The 18,346-nt window shown below is 44.5% G+C and overlaps 1 protein-coding gene across 4 annotated transcripts in view; it reads left to right on the forward strand.

Moving 5' to 3' along the window:
• Positions 1-18,346, forward strand: part of RHBDL3 (rhomboid like 3) — a 60,141-nt gene that overhangs the window by 30,812 nt on the left and 10,983 nt on the right. For 3 of the 4 annotated variants that reach the window (XM_085077301.1, XM_085077302.1, XM_085077303.1), the window contains 4 exons: positions 4,325-4,483; positions 12,293-12,517; positions 13,190-13,338; positions 17,710-17,822. In XM_085077301.1, coding sequence (XP_084933427.1) covers positions 4,325-4,483; positions 12,293-12,517; positions 13,190-13,338; positions 17,710-17,822 — 646 coding nt within the window. The remainder of the gene's footprint in view (positions 1-4,324; positions 4,484-12,292; positions 12,518-13,189; positions 13,339-17,709; positions 17,823-18,346) is intronic. The other variant, XM_085077304.1, reaches the window with a different exon arrangement.

Consider the following 18,346-nt stretch of genomic DNA (forward strand, 5'->3'; position numbering starts at 1 on the left):
GAGGCCCCCTTGCCTTACTTTTGTCCTGTAGTGTTGCTGTGGGACCTTTAGTTTGTGGCCTGTCTCCTCTAATATTAGGAAGAAACAGGAGAAAAACAGCTTGTTTTGGGCCAGGGAATTAAGATCCTGGGTCAGATGGCTGCTACGGTCATTAACATATTTACAATTTTGCTTAAGAGCCTGTTTGAGGATCAAGGGAGTTAAGGGTGATTGTCATTGAAATGTGGAGGAAACCTTGCATGAAATTGCTGTTAGTGTCCTATTGTCTGGGGGAACGAAGGGGGGCAAACGGCTTCCTCAACCCTGAGCACTTATCTGCCCAAGTGCGTGGGCAGGCAGAAGGAACTGTGCTGAGGGAAGGCTCCATGGTGCCTGTGCTGTGGGAGCTTTGCTCCCAGTGGGGCTGGATCCAGGCTCAGCACAGCCCTGCTGCTGCCTCCAGGCACTGTCTGTCCTCAGGTGAGACTCTGGTGCTCGGCTGGGCTCGTGGGACAATTGGCCTGGAAGGAGATTGTCATGGATAAATGCATGAAGCGGCTAGCAAAGGTCAGTTGCCTCTTTTATAATTGATGGACCCGAGTGTTTTGAGTCTGCTGTCACATGTTTTTTGCACTGCTGCAGCCTCACCTTGAGTGCTGTGTGCAGTTTTGGGCATTACATTATAAAAAAGACATGGAACTATTAGAGGGTGTTCAAAGGAGGCTGTGAGGATGGTGCAGGGTCTGGAGGAGAAGCTGTATGAGGAGTGACTGAAGTCACTTGGTGTATTCAGCCTGGAGGAGACTAGGGGAGACCTCACTGTGGTCTTTGACATTCTCCTGAGTGGCAGTGAAGGGGCAGGTCTTCGCACATATGACCAGCGACAGGACTCAAGGAAACAGCTGGAGCTGAGTCAGGGAGAGGTTTAGGTTGGATATCAAAGGGTGGCTGTGCACTGGAACAGGCTCCCCAGGGCAGTGGTCACAGCACCAGGCCTGTCTGAGTTCAAGAAGTGTTTGGACAATGCTCTTGGGCACATTATGGGATTCTTAGGATGTCCTGCATAGGACCAGGAGTTGGACTTGATGATCCTGATGGGTCCATTCCAACTCAGCACATTCTGTGATTCTGTGATTTGCCATGTGTAGGGACACAGGGTATGCAGGACATGCTCAACCCATTAATTTTTTGTGGATAGCTGTGATATCAGCAACAGGGTTTGAAATATTGGTGTGGATTTTGAGTGGTGACACATGAGATTTTTGTATGCTTTTTATACAGAAGAATTATTATACAATTAAAAATTGTTTAAACATAGATAAGAGGACTTTCTTATAGCTGGGGCTGACGGTAAAACATTTTCTGCTCCAAGTTGTGGAAGCTGTGCTTTGGCCCTGCTCTGAGGTATTTTAGTTCAGATGGCAGTTGTTCATTGCTCACCTCTTAACACTCCTGTTGTTCAGATACATTATTTTACTTCAAATCTATTTATAATTAGTATCATTAACATAGTGCCAAAAAATAATTATATATAATAATGTGGCGGAGAAGAAGAGACTTCATAGCCCAATTACACTACAGAAAACACCAGCTATCTTCTGCCACTGCTTTGATTTTTGTGGAATAAGCAGCAAGACAGTGAGCTGAAGGAGGTGCCTATTGGCTTGAGAAAGAAGCATCCTTTGAGCAGATTGACTTGTAGCCACCAGACAGCTACAACTTCAGCTGTGCCATTGGAAAGCCAGCAGCTAGTAACAGCAACATCCTGAGTGACAGGATGTGTCGGCTCTAGCACCAGTGAGCCTGAAGTCATTAGTGTGTCCTTGTGGGCTGGTTTGAAGCTCTGAAACTGTTGTGTAATTTCTGTTCTTGGTTACAGAATGTTTCTTTTTGGAGTGTTTTAAAGCAGAACAAAGTCTGGGAAAAGTGGTTTGTGATCTCAGCAGTTCTTTTGTGCTCTGGGGGCCTGTGTGCTTTAGCTCTGTATCTTGTCTGCCCTTTGAAGGAATAGCCATGTTCCCTGGGGCTGTGGCCGTTGGTCTTTCCTACAAAGCCAAACAATGAGCACATGGCATGGGGAGAGTCCCACACTTTGGGTACTGACCCAGGCCCTCAAGTAGAGAGGTACCTAAGCCTTCAAGGTGCAATTAGTTTTGTCTAGACAAGCTAGGTTCTGACATCTTAAATATGAAGATATAGTAAAAGTGGTGTATTTAAGTAAGATGTTGGTTAGGTCAAATGTTTTTGGGAAACAAGGAGGTGCAGAGCAGTATCTATGGGGTTGCAGGTCTTAGATCCATTTGCTGAATGAGTCATGTGCCAGCTCCTGCGAATTCCCCTTGAGAGGTCATCTCAGGTATTGTGCTAATAATACTTTATTTCCTGGGTATGTGCGTCTGGGATTGGGCACCACAAACAGGCTGGCCTGAGAGTCACAGCAAGAGCCAAAATGCATCAGAGCTGAGCCTGTGCGCAGAAGCCCTGACTTTTGGGGCTGTTTTTAGAGTTTGATCTGTTAAGTCAAATCATCAGAGTGGGCCAGAGTAGGGGAGCTAAATTTCTCCAGGGATTTATATTAAGCCTTTGTTTAATGGTAAACAGCTGATGAAATCCACCTTTGGCTCTGAGTGCCAGCTGTCAGGGCAGTACATCCAGGCCACCTCACAAGGGCAGGACAACCTTTGGCAGAGAGCAGCAGAGAGTGCCCAGCTCTGACTGTCCATAGGTCATTTGGTTTATCTTGTTTTGTGTAATCCACTTGCCCCAGCAGCTTCCTCACAGAAGGGCTACTGCTTAGACAAAAGGCAGACAGGCCTACTCCAGAGAGCAGCTGTGACCTCCCCACCTCAGGTTAGACAGCTTCTCCTCAGCCAGGCAGCTGGGGAGAGCAGAGTCCTCAGGAGCAGCAGGACAAAGGTGCTCGGGCAAGAAGGAGATGGAGCCAGATCCTCGCACATGGGCACTGCAGCCTCTAAACAATCTGCCCATGCCTGAGGCTGGTCTGTTTTGTAGCTGTTCTGCTCACTGCAGAGCTGTGCCAGCCGTACTGCTGGCAGGCTGCATCCTCTGCCACATCCTTCCCACCTCCTCCCTTGCCAAGGCAGCCTTTACTCCACCATGTCTGATTGAAGGCCCAGCGCCTGTTCAACTTTTGTTCTCCATTAGGAAAAGAGCAAGGACTGTCAGGACCTTTTTGGCTCTGCCAAGGGCCTATTATGTCCCAAATGTTTCCCTGAAAGGACTCCGTCCTGACCACGCTGCCCCCTGACAGCCATTCAATCCAGCCAACAAGCTTGATATCATTATTGACAAAAGGAGGCCAGGAAGCACCAGAGTCCTTACAGCCAAGTTTGGGAAATCAAAGGCAAAATCTCCCAGCAACAGAACTGGTGGAAATCAGACTGCCCCAAGGCTGGTCTGGCAGCTTGCAGCCACTGCTTTCCAAGCACATAAGAAACATGCTTGGCGTGGTGCCAGCACTGGCTTTGTCAGGGCTGGGGCTGTGCATTGTGAGCTGGCAGCCCCTCACAGAGTGCCCTGGGGAGCGCAGTGCAGGCTAGAGACCACTGGAACAGTCATAAATTTGGACAGCCTTGTAAAGGTGTCTCTTCCCAGCAGTGGCATTTTTAGGAGATTAACCACTTAGGCTGAGGGAAAACAATGCTGGTTTTGGTCAGAGTGGGATTCACTGCAGGTCTCACCTGGGACTTTCCTTCTAATAACTCAGGTTTACACCCTCAAAATGGAATGTTGCTGCCTTGTCACTTTTAGTTTGATATAGTGTTCATCTGCTTTGCTCCCTGTCCAAAGACTTTCTTTCCCAACTGTCTTAAAATAGCTCTTCAGCAGTGAAAGCACTTAATATAGTTAAGGCACCTGTAGAGGTGATCTGGAAAGGTGACTGTCAGAAACACTGAGCACGGAAAGGGCTTGAGGAGGGATGGCATATTCCTGTGGTGCAATTGTACTAGGAAATAGAGGAATAAAACTGTTTCCAGTGCATTTTATCTCACAAAATGCATCTCTGGTCTGCTTGATGTTCCACATTGAGAGAGACATAAAAAATAGACAAGAGAAATGATGGTGCAGGGGGAAGGAAGGTGAAGGGAGCTGATGTAGCTGAAGCTTGGGTGGAGATGGGATGATGGTGTGCATGATGGTGCCTGAGCTCACCTGTCTCTGCAGCAGGGTGCTTTGCAGTCCCTGGGGGATTGCAGGGCAGTGTCACCAAAGCCTAGAGCATCCCCTGGGTCCCTGTGGGTCTGCAGTGGGTTATGAATGCATAGGAGGGTAGTTGTGTGTAATGTGGAATGGTTAATTGTGGCACTTTCCCCTCCTATCCCAGTTTGATCCTGACAACACTGGCTACATCAGCACTGAGAAGTTTCGCTCCCTTCTCCAGAGATACGGCTCGGAGCTGGACCCCCACAAGCTGGAGGTCCTGCTAGCCCTGGCAGATAGCAACTCTGAGGGGAGGATCTGCTACCAGGACTTCGTCAACCTGGTGAGTGCTCTGGCTGGCAGGGCCTGTCAGTCCTTGGCTCTGCTTAAAACATGGACTGTCGAGGGACAGTGTCTCTCTCTCTTTCGCGTCCTCTATCAACGTCAGTGTTTGCTGTGTCCCTGCATCACATTGTGCTTGGACTTTCTGAAGCATTCAGTGGTGTCTGAATGCTTCAGCAAGAGTGGAATTGCTTCTGATTTTTCCAGGGAAACAAATTTGCACGGGAAGGAACTGTGGGAGCGGTAATAAGATCATGAAGCAATGGCTGCTGCTAGTTTAGAGGTTTTTGTTCTCAGTATCAGTTGCTAGCTGCCAAAAGGAGCCATTTGTTTGTAAGCAGAGGTCTGTCAGTCTGGATGTCTCCTGTTTTATCTAGAGATTTCACCACTTCCAGACAAAAATATATAGATAATGTTGTGTTGACATGCTGGGTGGAGTCACATTGCACTGCTGTAAGCATCAACAGTAACAGGGATAAAGTGTTTCTAGGTCACATTCCTTTTATCCCAGGTGAGGTGTCTCAGAGTGCGTGAGTCATGATCTGGATGCCTTTCCATCTACTAATGAGTCAATTAGTGAAGGGATTGCTCTGTTTCTTGTCAAGGCAGTTGGTTGAATCAACACAACAGTAGACAGGTTGTCAGATGTCCAGGAAGGCTTAGAAGTGCTGTTTGCAAGATGTCTTTGCAAGTGGCCAATCAGGGGCTTTACCTCGTTCTTGCTCTTTCATTGCACACCTGAATCCCAGCAGATTTAGTGCAATATTAAGATAAGCGTTGGTGACAAAGTCAAAGAGCAGTGGAAGTTGGTGACCTCTCTGAGGTTTCTCTGGAAAGCTGGATGTGTCCTTGATGCAGAGTATAGTAGTTTGCATCCCCATGTGTTCCTGCAGACAACGTGAGGGTTTGATCCTTCTGTTTGTCATGGTCACTCCTGCATGTGTTCTTGGTTTAGAAACAAAGTGACTTCCATATATCCTGCTTTCATATTAATCAGAAAGGTATGATAACATGGCCCAGCTGTCAAGGGCCCAGATCACAACCTCTATCAGGCTGTGGGCAATGTGAAGGTGAAGTTGCTGTGATGGAATGACATGAACCTGCTGTATCTAACCAGGCTGTCTTGTTGGCCCCTTGCCTGTGTGTAGGTACACAGTAAAATAACTTCAGCAACTCTTAAACTGATCACACAGTGTGAGGTTTTCCTCAGCTCCAGCATAACAAACACATGGTTCTTGATGCTCATCAGAGTATTTATAGTAACAGCTGCTTGTTCCACAGTTGGGGATATTCAAAGTACAATGCCAGCATTCACTAATTGGACTTAGGCACACTTAGGCACACTTAGGCAGCAGGAAGAGGTATCATCGAATTTCTTTTACGGAAATGATGGCCTGGGGCCAGCCAACACATTGGCAACAGGCTGACGACTAGAACTGGGCTTTTTGCTCTCTCCTTGCTCCATAGGGCTCAGGAGCAGCACAAGCTAATGAGAGATAGGTGGGAGGTGAAGTGCTTGCACATTCTCCTCCTTTGGAAATAGGAGATCATGCCAGCTCATACCCACCTGATGTGATTCCTGCAAAATGGCAAATTTCCTTCACTACTATTGAATGACTCCCGTAAATAAGCCATTGATTTTTCTGTCATCAGTCCCCCTATCCTCGTCTGCATTTTTTGTACTTTCTAATCAATAGGCAATGCAAATGCCAGAACATTAAACTACTTACAAATGACATCTCTCTTCTCGCTTCTCCTCTAGTTTCTATTGATTTCCAGCACCCAAGCTTTTTTTAGGGCTCCTTCTCTTTTCTCTCTCTTTTGAGCTTTCTTTTGAACATCCTAATGGAAAGAAACAGCACAGTTGATACAGAATCACTGTGAAATTAGGGATTTCCTTCACTTCATAGCTGTCAATCGTCTGTGTGGTGGTGGTGAAGTGCATGTTTGTGCTTGATGATCGTTAGCCCTCTCTGCTTTACACTTAGGTTAGTTTGTCTGTTTCAGTAGCTTGGCAAGAATCGTCATGCTGCCAAAAATGATGGTGCTGGGTGTGGGGATGGGAAGGCTGATCTTTTACTAAACCAGAGCTTTTGCAATCATGGCTCTCTGTATGCATGGTTTTCTTTTTCTCCAGCATCATGATGAGCTCCAAGAACTCTCGCTGCTCTCAAACACTGTGATTGCCAGTTAAAGGACTGCTATTGACCAAAGCTGTGTTATCCTCTGACGTCCAAAATGCTTTGTGAACTTCTAGATGCACCAAAAATGTAATTATAGGACTTCTCACCTTAATAATAACATCCATACATATGTCTGTTCTCAATTCAGCATAGCAACTTAAATTTATTAAATTGAAAGTTTTACAATATGAGAATACACCCCGGAAATCAGTCAGGAAATATATTGAGTAGTGAATAAATTCAGGGAAGATGAAAACTCCCTGTGTGATCTGCAAACAGAAAAGGCTGAAAAAAAATCAAATAGGCAACTCATTGGAAATTACCTCTCCTCTGTGTGTATAAAATTCATCTCATGTAGTTGTAAAACAATGCTGCAATCATATCCATTTCTGTTTCTGCACTGTGGCTTGCAGTAATGGCAGAAAGCAGTTTCAGATGGGGTTTTTTATGCTGTGTCTGAGACAGTGCAGAGCAACAAAAGCGTTTCCTGTACGAGTGGAGGCATCTTGTGCGTCTCTGCTGTCTGGTTGCTTTGCAGCATTGTGAAAAGAGATGCACATTGAAAATTCTGGCTATAAACAGCATGGGCCACAGGAGGACATGATGAACCAAAGTGTTTAACTAACTTCGCTTCTTTTAGAGAAGAGACAAGCCAGGAGGTAATTATACTTGAGATGTTATTTGCTGAGATTCTTGCTGAACAGCGTTTGCTGTTGGCTGTCCTGGGTTACTTCACACAATATCCTGTGAACTATAATAGAGCTTGCAGTAAGTAGTAAGCTCTAAGACAGTTCATGTGACTTGGGAAAACCAAATCACTGCTGCTTCCAACAGAAATGTTTAGCTGTAGCTTTGTAGTAACTTGAAGCTGATGTAGTATCTCAGTAATGAACAAAATATATTAGCTAATTAAATGCACACCCTTTGTTTTCCAGATCAAGAATTACCACCTTGTTTGCTTTCCCTGGCCTTGCTGGCTTCTAGGGACAGGCTAATTCTACCTGATTTTCAATGAACAACACACATTTTTGAAGCACTGTGTAACAATAATCTGGTCACCCTAACCAATACATTTCTGGTGCCAGCACACTTTACCCTTCAGGGAAGGATTTCCTTCCGTTTTTGTGATTCCCTCTCTGACTTGCTCAGTGTGCTCCCAGATTGCAAATCCTGCCTTTTCAAGTAAAGAAATAAAACTGGAGAGGCAGGCTGAGAAATCTGCAGCCTCTGCTCTTCCCCCTCGGAAGTGCCAGGTACACAGGTCTGCTGGCCACCAGAGAAGGTGAGAGGATGATTTTTTCAGGAGTTTCTTACTTCATGACAGAGGCTGGAACATGATTAGGTGTTAATGGAAAGTGTCTTGTGCTATGTGCTGTTCAGAAGGATGTTCAAAGGAGCAATTACTGTGTCAAAATATTGCTGGAGTCTTAAAAATAAGATAAAATATGGGGGGGGTGGGGTGTGAAGGAGATAAAGTGCCTAACCAGAGTCTTACAGTATGTCTGTGCCAGTGGATGCTGTAGAAATACAAAGGTTGAGATTTAGATGTCAGGTCTTCTGCCCTGGGCATGGGATCTCTGTAGGTGTTGGAAGAGAGAGTGGGACTGGCTGAAGGAATAAAATACTTTGGGATTGTGTTACAGTCCACAAACAAAAACAAGTCCAAAGTGGATCCTGGAATGTTATAAGTGGGAAATGAGCTGGTTAAATGGAGGGTTTGACTTGCATTTTACAGCTTCATGAGTCTATAGGAACTTACTGTATGCCTCATCCTAGAGGAAGAATATAGAAAAACAATGTATCACACTCTAGTTTTAACACTTGCCTAGACTTGTAGGAGTTTGTAATGCAGGATAGAAAGATTCATTAAGATGCACTCCATTCAAGGACAGTTAAAACTAATCTATTTAGATATTGGTTGCAAGTAGCAGCAGAAGAGAGAACATCCTTCCAAGTGAACTAGTCTGGCAAATAACCATTATGCCAATTAAAGTGGAACTTAGCATAGAAATTCCCATCCCTAACATCAACTGTTTTTCATCACATACAGTTGAAACTTGAGGAGTACAGTATCAATTTAAATGGTTGTTTTAATTGTGTACATATCTAAAATACACACATGAATAAGAAATGTTATAAAGTTGGGCTTTTTTAAAATTGCTTCAGAATATTGGATCTGGATTAATTTAATTTGTGGAATCCTTCCCAGTGTCGATAGAAAATGGAACAGGTATTGGGGGGTTGAAGTTTCCAACTTGCTATGTTTTGACATAATGTTATTTGAACCACAATTTTAGTCTTGTCCTGCAAGCAATGTTCTTGGAAGTAACCTTGACATTTGAAAGTGGTTTACCTTTTCTATTGAAAGTGCTGAAAGGCCTAAGCCCGGCACATTTAACAGGAGTCAGGCAAAACCTTGAGCAGGGATAATTTATTTTCTCTCTGCTGCCTCTTTCTTTGAATCCCCAGAGTAAATCACTGTTTGGCCAGACCAAATCAGAATATTGGTTTTCGGGTTTATTTCCCTTTGATACTGTTTGGGAAAGCGCTACCAGGTTGGCTCAGAGGATGTGAACATCTGTGACAAATGAACTTGATGCTGAGATACGCATTTTGGGAAAAGCTGTCTCAACCCACATTAGCATTTTGTAGAAGTGTGGGCAGAGGGAAGGAAATAAATGTGAATCTTGAAAGCAAAATTGATTGGAGAGGTTCCATTTGTAAGTAAAGTGGGTTATAAAACTGGAGCTGGCAGAGGCTTTTAAAAAGCTTGTGCTAACTTCTGATTTAGTGTTCTGTGTCTTGGAGGATCAGAGCTGGAGAGCTGAATGCATTGCCTGTCACAGAGCTGTATGTGTTTAAAAATAGCTCGGGACCAGTCTCAAAGGTGCCAATATGTAATGGGCAGAAATCCATGTTTTTCAAAACCTGAGTGAGGCTGAATAAAACCATGAAAAGGACACTGTGCCCCATACAAGCCATGAAACTGGAGATGGGGGAAATATTGCATGACTTGGCTATTGATTATTTGAGGTAGCCACAATAGTATAGATAGCCAAAAAACACAGAAAAATTGGTCTGCCAGTGGGAATGGACAGCTTCCCTTGCAAGTTGCAGATTATCCCACAGTGGTTCTAGAGTGCCATGTGTGGCAAGCAAAAGCAGGATTTGTGCTTCGTCAAAGTTTATCACTACACTAGGCAGTAAGGACTCATCCTAAATGTTGATGTTTTCAATGTTAAAATGTTGTTGATGTTTTCAATGTTAAAGACAGGTTCAGATTTAAGCAGGAAAACATTTTCCTTTTCCACAGAGGTATCAAACCCAGCCTTTGAGCAGAGCTGTAGCACCAAACCTTGGTCTGTTTTGGTATGGTGATATGAAAGGTCAGAGGTGGTAGCACCTGATACAAGTCAGCTCAGCTTAGCTGTTTTGCAAGGAAAATTTATTTCTCTCTGCATAATAATATTGTGCGGGCATGAAGGACTAAGGGAATGTGTTGTTCCCCACTGCTACCTTCTCTCTCCACATACTGTTTGCTGTATCCATCTGCTTGCAGCTTTAATATCATGCTCATTAAAAAAGTCCCAGATTGATTGCATGAAGGGAAGTGGGATGGGCTGCCCTTAGCTTTTGGAGCCATAATAATGTGCAGGCCAACAATGGGCCTTGTGTTCTTTCAGCTGATGATTAAATACTTGGCTCATAAATACCAATATTATGTAATTCCAAAATCAAGTCAGCAAATTGTGACCATATGCAAGACGTTGTTTGGGAAGATTTGAGTCTTCCAAAGTCTTCCAAAGTCTGAGGAACAAAATAGACTTCTCATCATGAGTTGGTGAGAGCAGCAATAATGATTTAATCCTCTGTCTTTCTTAATGCCCATCTCCTCCTAGCTTGGTCCAAAGGCCTGTGGGTTTATGTAAGTAGGGCCAAGACTGCTGTGCTTGCTTGAGCCCAGGCAGTTGGCTATGCTGTCCATTTGGAGATCATCTCCTCCTTGGTGCCATGGGCAATGAGTGCAGGTGGGGACCAGCAGGGTGCCTTCTTCCTGAGAGGCTTAATTTTAGCAAGGGCTCAGTACATCCACTCATCCACATCTTATCGGTCTTTTCAGCATGTCATGAAAGAGAGAGCAAAGGAGAAACACCAGAATTGAGAGAATTGTTATGGTAAAACATTTCCTCACTAAAACAACTGAAAGAGAACCAAAACAAAAAAATTTTCCCCAGTTTAAAGAAAAATATAAGAACACCAATTGCCTGCCAGTGTTCATCTGTGTTGGAGGGACAGGCTGCAAATGAAGGCTAAGGAGGGATGGACAGAGTGGGTGCAGTGCCGTCACCTCAGATGGCCCCTTGCCTTCCTCCAGTGATTAACAGGAGGTGGCTCCCTACAGTGATAATTAAACTGTGTTTAAGCAGCTTGGTTCAGCTTGGAGCAATTCTCTGTCTGCCTGGGTACTGAGAGCACAAGCTCTGGGCTTTGCTGGCTTTGGCATATCAGCCAAAACCAGCGTGGTCCAAGACAACTGGAAGTCAATGCTGTTGAGTGCCATCTCTTGTTTGGTTCTGGGAGGCTGGAGGTGCTGGTGGTTTGAGAGCAGTTAGCAGTTCTCTCAGAAGAGGGACCTGGCTGTCATGTTTGCTTTGCTGTCTGTTACAGTAGAAGATCCCCCTGCAGCATCCTGTGTACACAGTGAGCCTTTGGAGCTTCCTGCCAAAGATTCAGCCAGTACAGACAGTGGCTCTAATGCAGCAGTTTTGTTTGACATCAGGGCTAATGAACAATTATCTGAATCTTGGAGCAAGCTCTTTCAGACCTGGTTTGTTCCCCCACCTCCAGCAGGCTAAGCCTAAAATTCCATCTGCCTAAATTGCAAATGCTATTGTTTTAATTATGCATTCAGACTGGGAAAGTGTATGCTCAAAAAGATAGACAGCTAAATCTATGCATGTAAGGTAATAATGCATATACAAATTAGCCGTAAGCCTGTGCCATCTCAGAGCCTGACCCTCTGAGAATAACTTATAAAAGAAGCCTTGGAAAGACTTGCAAGCTTACAGGACCTAAAACAGCCTGTACAGCCGATTAATTTGTTGTTTGTTGCTGTTGCTTAGGCAGTTTTGTTTTACATAAAGAGGTGATTTTCTTTGCTAGCTCCTGCCACAAGGGTTAGATGTCCTATGAACGTACCTGCTGTTACATCTGAGAAATTTTCTGCCCCAAGAATGCAGGGTAGTGTGATAGAGCAGGGGGAGCTGAGGGAAGGAGGACACAGGAATATGGATTGTGATAACCCATTGTGAAGAAAGTGCATGGAAGGCTGGAGAATGGGCATAGAGCTCAGCCAGGTGCATCAGCAGCCTCTGCTCTGCCTTGCCAGAGTTCTGCCCTGACCTCATTTATTGGCATCATAATGGCAGACCCTGGTACTGGTTTTCCTTGCACTCCAAGTAGGTCACCCTGTGACTGTCCTGAGACTTGGTTCCTAAAGCTCAGCCTGGTGGTGGTGGCTCTACTGCCTGCCTGGATCTGGTGCTCCCAAACTGGCACTCTTCTCCCTGATGATTGTGCCAGGCCTTGCTTTGTCCTTATGGTTTCTTCCTTTCCCTTTTACCCAGATGAGCAACAAAAGGTCGAACAGCTTCCGCCAAGCCATCCTGCAGGGGAACAGGAGGCTATGCAGCAAGGCCCTGCTGGAGGAGACGGGGCTGAGCCTCTCGCAGAGGCTGATTCGGCACGTGGCCTATGAGACCCTGCCGCGGGAGATTGACCGCAAGTGGTACTACGACAGCTACACCTGCTGCCCCCCGCCCTGGTTCATGATCACCATCACTATTGTAGAGGCAAGTGCCCTCATGACCTCCCTGGGAACCTCCCCACACTGCCAAAGGCTCTGCTGGGACACCGGCAAGGGTTAGACAGGGTTCAGACCTGGACAAGGACAGATGTGAAATTGATGGCCATTTTGGTTGCCTGTTGGGGTGTGTGTAAGTGGAGACTGTGATGCTGTCATTGGAACCATTTGTAAATGAGACTACACAATTTGGGAAACTAGAGCTAAACTTTTTGAGGAGTGAAAACTGGACAGTTCAAGAGAGCCTGCTAAGTCAATGTAACTAGAAGAGAAATTCCTATACAGCTACCTCTGTTCTGTGAGTGGAAAGAAAAAGGTGTTCTGACCTGAACATGTGTTGCCCAAATGACATCTTTGCATGGTTGCTGAGTAATGTGCTCAAGTAAGTACAGAGGATGATTTGATATGGCACTGATGGTAGGGTGCTGCCTGGGAGCAAGTTCCTCTGACTCAGGGGCTGCTGTGTTACAGAAAGCCATGTATACACTTGTACCAATGCATTGCAGGCTCCTCAAAACGGGGAATTTTCAAGCTATGTGAAACTATCAAATGGGAGAAAAATTATTGTATACATGGCTTTTTTCTCCATGATTTTGCGGTACAAGGTACTTTTTGGTGAGAAAAGGCATTTGCTAACCAATGAATCTCCCTGCTCTTCTAGGTTGCCTTTTTTCTTTACAATGGAGTGGTCTTAGACAGATTTGTTCTGCAAGTCAGTCACCCCTTGTACCTGAAGAATGCATTACTGTACCATCCCCAGCTTCGTGCCCAGGCTTGGAGGTACCTAACCTACATATTCATGCATGCAGGGTGAGTACTTACAAACTGGAGATTCCCCACAGTTCAGGTTCCCTAGAGAGAGAGAGAAGAAGTGACAGAATTAGCTCAGAAAGAAATTTTTAAAACTCAATTATAAATTGTGTATAAAATTCTGAAGATGTTGTGTAGTGTTGGGCAATGAGGCACAAACCTTCGCAGCTCTCTGAAGGGACAAGGCAACATAAGGAACTTAACAGATGCTGCTCTTCTCCCCAGCAGAGTTGGGACCATGCTTTCCTCTTACTATGCACTTCTTAAAATCAGGTCAATGCCCAGTGTTCCACTAAAGGAGCTGTGCAGGTGGTAGAACAAACCTGCAAAGATGCTAGACTGGTATTAAAAAACTACAGGGTGTGTTTGGGCTAGACTTCCTAGCTGTGGTTGGAAAAGTCAGTTAAATTCCCTGAGCCTGTGACATGTCATCACTTATCAATGTTGTCCCTTCTGTAAGGACTGAGATAATGCATAGAAGCCTGAGTCAAGCTTGAACTCCCAATTTGTACACACTGTGCAAACACCAATGTTCCTGAAGAGCTGAAAATCTTGACTGACCAGATGGACTGAGAACAGTCCATCTCATGCAAAATGCAAAATGCACAATGAAGGTGCCCAGCAAAATGAATCCTCCTTCATCCCATGGGAGGTATGTTGCAGACTTGGGAAGAATATACAAGGCGTGAGAATTCTAACTCTGTTCTTCTCAGCTGTGCTAGTCCTCACTAAATTCAAATGGACTTAATTGTGTGGTCTGTGATGCCATGGTGATAAGTGTCACTGGAAAGTTCATCCCTGTACAAAACACTCTACCCTCTCTGAGCAGTTTCTCAGATCATTATCTTCACACCTTCCTGGCAGATAATTGCAATTTTCTTTAACTCTGTCATTGAAAAATTATAGCAACAAGCCTTTTAGCAGTAGTGCAGAGTTTGAAACTGCATAAGGACTCCTTGTTCTTAAATAGAAAGACTGTATTTCCATCAGTCAATGTTCTTCCATGAAACACCAGAAAGATCAAGCTGATCTTTTCCTTTTTCCATGTCTCTGATGGAAGACATGCTGATGTCTCTTCCCTGCCATGGAGTAACTTCCTTGGTGTGTAATTATCCTGGAGCACAAGATGTGCCCCAGATCTCTGGATAAAAACAGACTCCACTCAAGGGAAGAGTAGGAAAAAGTTTTTAGAAGAAACTTCTGAATGTGGCAACATCTGTACTCTGCATGCTGAATCCCTCCAAAGTGCCAATTTTATATAGGTTTGATTCTGCAAGTGGGGACTCCTGGGCTTAGACATGAGGCTGGTTCTAAAAAACAAGTGGAACTTTCCATCACTGGGGATATGGGGAAAACTGGGCTTGTCAAAGGAAGAAACACTTGATTATAACTAACGTTAGTTAATTTGTATTTGGGCTTTCTTTTGATGGTAGTGGTGTTTTACTATATCACTTCTATAACTACAGATTGCTTTAGGATGCATTGGAGGAGAAACACCTGCACGTGGACAGTCTTCGGGCATTTAAATGCCTTCCTGTGGCATGTTTTCCTAACCTGTGTCAGGTCACCTTTGTAGCAGGCAGTTCTCTGGCATTCTTCACACTCACTAGCTGAAAAACCTCTCAGGTTTATTTCACCTCTGGCTGCTCAGAGTGGAACAACGGAAGGTGGTGAGCGGGGTACTCATCATGATGGATTCCATGTCCTGTAGCTACGCAGTCTTCAAAACAATGGAGAGTCCCACTGGAACAATAAACCCTGTCATTTATCTGCAGTACCTGGAGTTAAGCTAAATGTTCCGTTATTTCTAACTTCTCTATGTTAAGCTCCTTTCTTGTGAGGAAAACAGATAAATCTCGGAAACGTGATAATGTTTTTAGTGGACACCCATCATTCTCCTCTCATTTTCAAAGGAGAGGAAAACACAATACCATGGCTCTATTGTTATCCTGCTTCCAGCTGAGGCTTTTAAATGGTAATGTGGACTGCTCTTAATTTAGTGCACTCGGCCTTTTTTTGAAGAGCAAGTGGCAGCCGGAAGGTGTTTGAAAAGGCAGCAGTTGCTAAGGCTTGGCTGGCTGTGCCTTTAGAAAGATTCCAAAAATGTACAGGCTGCATGTTGGTGCTGATGGAGGGAGCTTTGTCGAGGGCTGAAAAAGCAAAGTCGTAAATTCTGCCCTTCCGTTTTCATGGAAAGCAGACGTTGATATCTGAAACCCACACATTTGTATCACTGCCATAACTAATGACTTGCATTGATGTTCAGTCCCATTTGTTTGGTCCCAGGGATGGAGAAAGTCATTAATAAATCAATGAAATTGTCATTTCAAGAATGACACATTCAGCACTGGCAAAGGGTAATTATATTTTATGGGTTCTTATTGACTGTGGAGTCCTCAAAGCTCTTAGCATGATGGGGAAGAGAAGTGAATGGGATTGCTCCTGGGAAGTCTTTTAAGAACAGCTGTGAATCAGAGCAGTCACTTCAGAGTCCAGGATAAACTTTGCTGTGTTCTTACAAAAGCTTCCTTTGAAAAATAAGACCTAGTGCTTTGTGTGGAAATGTCAGGTGCCACCTCATGATGTTGACTGTGTGCCAGCCAATGCTTCTTCCCATCCCTCTGTGAAAGGGCACTTGGATGTTTTGACTCGTCTCTGTGATCTCAGTTTGACCTTTGCTGGTTGTTCCTAATTTAACTCCTTACGTTCTGTGAGCATGTGGGATCAGAATGAGTGCTGACCATGCCCAGTGCCTTCAAAAGACTTGAGGAAGGTAATAGAAGAACTCAGTTACATGCAGCAGTTTCCCATTATGAGAAGTTGCAGTGCTGAATGTATTGTGCAGGAGGGAAATTTATCTTTGGAGAGAAATTCAAAGGAAACAAACTAATTAAGATACCAGGAGAGGACTGTTTCCTGCAGTATCGTTTCTAGCACTTCTTTCCAGTCCAACTTTAAATTCTTATTTATGAGACTGTTCTGTCATTACTACATCTCACCATCAGTGTTTTTCTCTGCTGTACCTGGGAAATTGCTATGGTAACATGAAAAAGATCTAAACAGTGGAAATACATATAACTTAAACCAAAGTTTGCTGGTGCCTGCCTGGGAGCAACCCTTTTCTTGTATAAAATGAGATGTATATTTTCAAGGCATTAGGTACTTTGCTCCCTTTCCCCCAGGAGATGCTGGCCTTCTGTGTTAAAGGTACCACTGTGTCATTTAGATCCATCATTTTTGTAACCAGGCTTAGACACTCTTCATACAAAAAACAAGATACCCTTGGCTCCAGTGGGATGTCACCATTCAGTGAGATCACAGCCCTGTGAGCCCAGGATAAATCTCAGACATTACCAGAGTGTTGAGGACCCTGTTCAGGGCCTGGTGCTCTTGTTACCTCCCTGGAAGATCCTGCAGATGGCAAAGGCACAGATAAATATCTGTATAGAGCTTTGAGAAGTGGCAGAACAGTTTTGTTAAGTAGTATTGATTAGAGCAACAGAGAACTTGCTTTTAAACCATTGATTCAGCTCAGGGGAAACTTGCTGCACTGGAGTCTTTACCTGATATGCACATCTGAGCTGTCGCACTCTGCCTGCAGGCTGCAAGTGGTCCTGCACAGTGTGACAGTAGGGTTTTCTGCAAGAGTTCCCTCAAGTTTTCTGCAAGAGTTCCAGCTTTTCCTTTTGTGTTCAACAGGAGTTTTGCTATTGACTGTAATGGGAACAAGGATAGGAGAAGAGAGGGCTCCAGTGAGTACACCTGGGCACCTGAGCAGAGATCAAAATGCCTTCTGCTTCCTATTCTGGCCATTGAAGCAGGCACAGCAGAAAAGGGTGAGGGACAGGTGGCCCCTACTGCACAGCAGCATTGTGGCACCAGGACATGGCAGCTCTCTTGGAACTTCTATGCTCACCTTGTTCTTGACTTAATGACCACTCCCCATCATGGCAGTGTGACGTGTGCAGGGAAAGGCTGAATCGTTAGGAGGGAGAAGAGAGGAGCAGGTCAGATTTCTGGCTTCTGTTCCAGGCTCTGCTGCCATCTTGCTGCTTTTTAATTTTTGAGAAGTCATTTAACTTGTTCAAACAAAGGAAAAAGAAAAAATATCTGACTAAGAACCAAAGACTGTAAGAGTTCTTTGGCTGAAGGGACCTGGGTGGATATGAAAAAGATAAAAGCAGCAAGGAGGGAAGAAACATTGTAGCTCTAGGTCTGATTCTTTCTGGAATCACTGTTTTTCCCAGTGTTAGTCTAATTATGTGAACCAGGTGCTGTTTGATTTTCTTTCCAAGGTATCTCTGTCTCAGTGGTAGAGAAGGGAGGTGAAGAGTTGGAAAAGAGGACAACTATTGTTTTTCCTTGCTGCAGGATAGAACACCTTGGGCTCAATGTTGTCCTTCAGCTCTTGGTTGGGGTTCCCCTGGAAATGGTGCACGGAGCTGCGAGGATCAGTTTTGTGTACGTTGCAGGAGTTGTGGCAGGTAGGTGACACCTCTGCATGTGCCAGATGGAGAAGCAGTGAAAATGGTCTGCACTGACTTTTGTGTAGGAGAAATGTTTTGGGATATTTGGGATTAGGAGAGGAGCATTCACTGATCATCTGTGCGTTGAAATGCTTTTGGGGGCTGGAAGTAGGAAATATGGTACAACTTGACATCTATTTCTATGTAGCCACAGATTCTGTGTTTGGGAGACCTGCTAAAAATGCACCAACTACCTGTTACTTCAAAATAGCCTTGTTTTAGATGGTCTTCCTGAATGTGGAGTCATGCTGGTCCTGTGCCACTTCTTCCTCCATTTGTCTTGCCTGTCACCTTTCTATAGCATATGTAAGCAAGAAGTATTTGGTTGTAGATTGTGAGCAGTGCACAGAAATCTGGAAAATTCATTTAATCATGAAGCCAAGGGGTCTGATTGATTTTTAATTTGTGCTGAATTGCTTTTACTTATGTTTGGAATTTCCAGCAGTTTGGAGGTGATGGAAGTTAGCTGACAATAGGTCAAC

The sequence above is a fragment of the Lichenostomus cassidix genome, chromosome 18 (assembly GCF_008360975.1).
Source record: "Lichenostomus cassidix isolate B80296 chromosome 18, HeHo_3.0, whole genome shotgun sequence".
NCBI lineage: Eukaryota > Metazoa > Chordata > Aves > Passeriformes > Meliphagidae > Lichenostomus > Lichenostomus cassidix.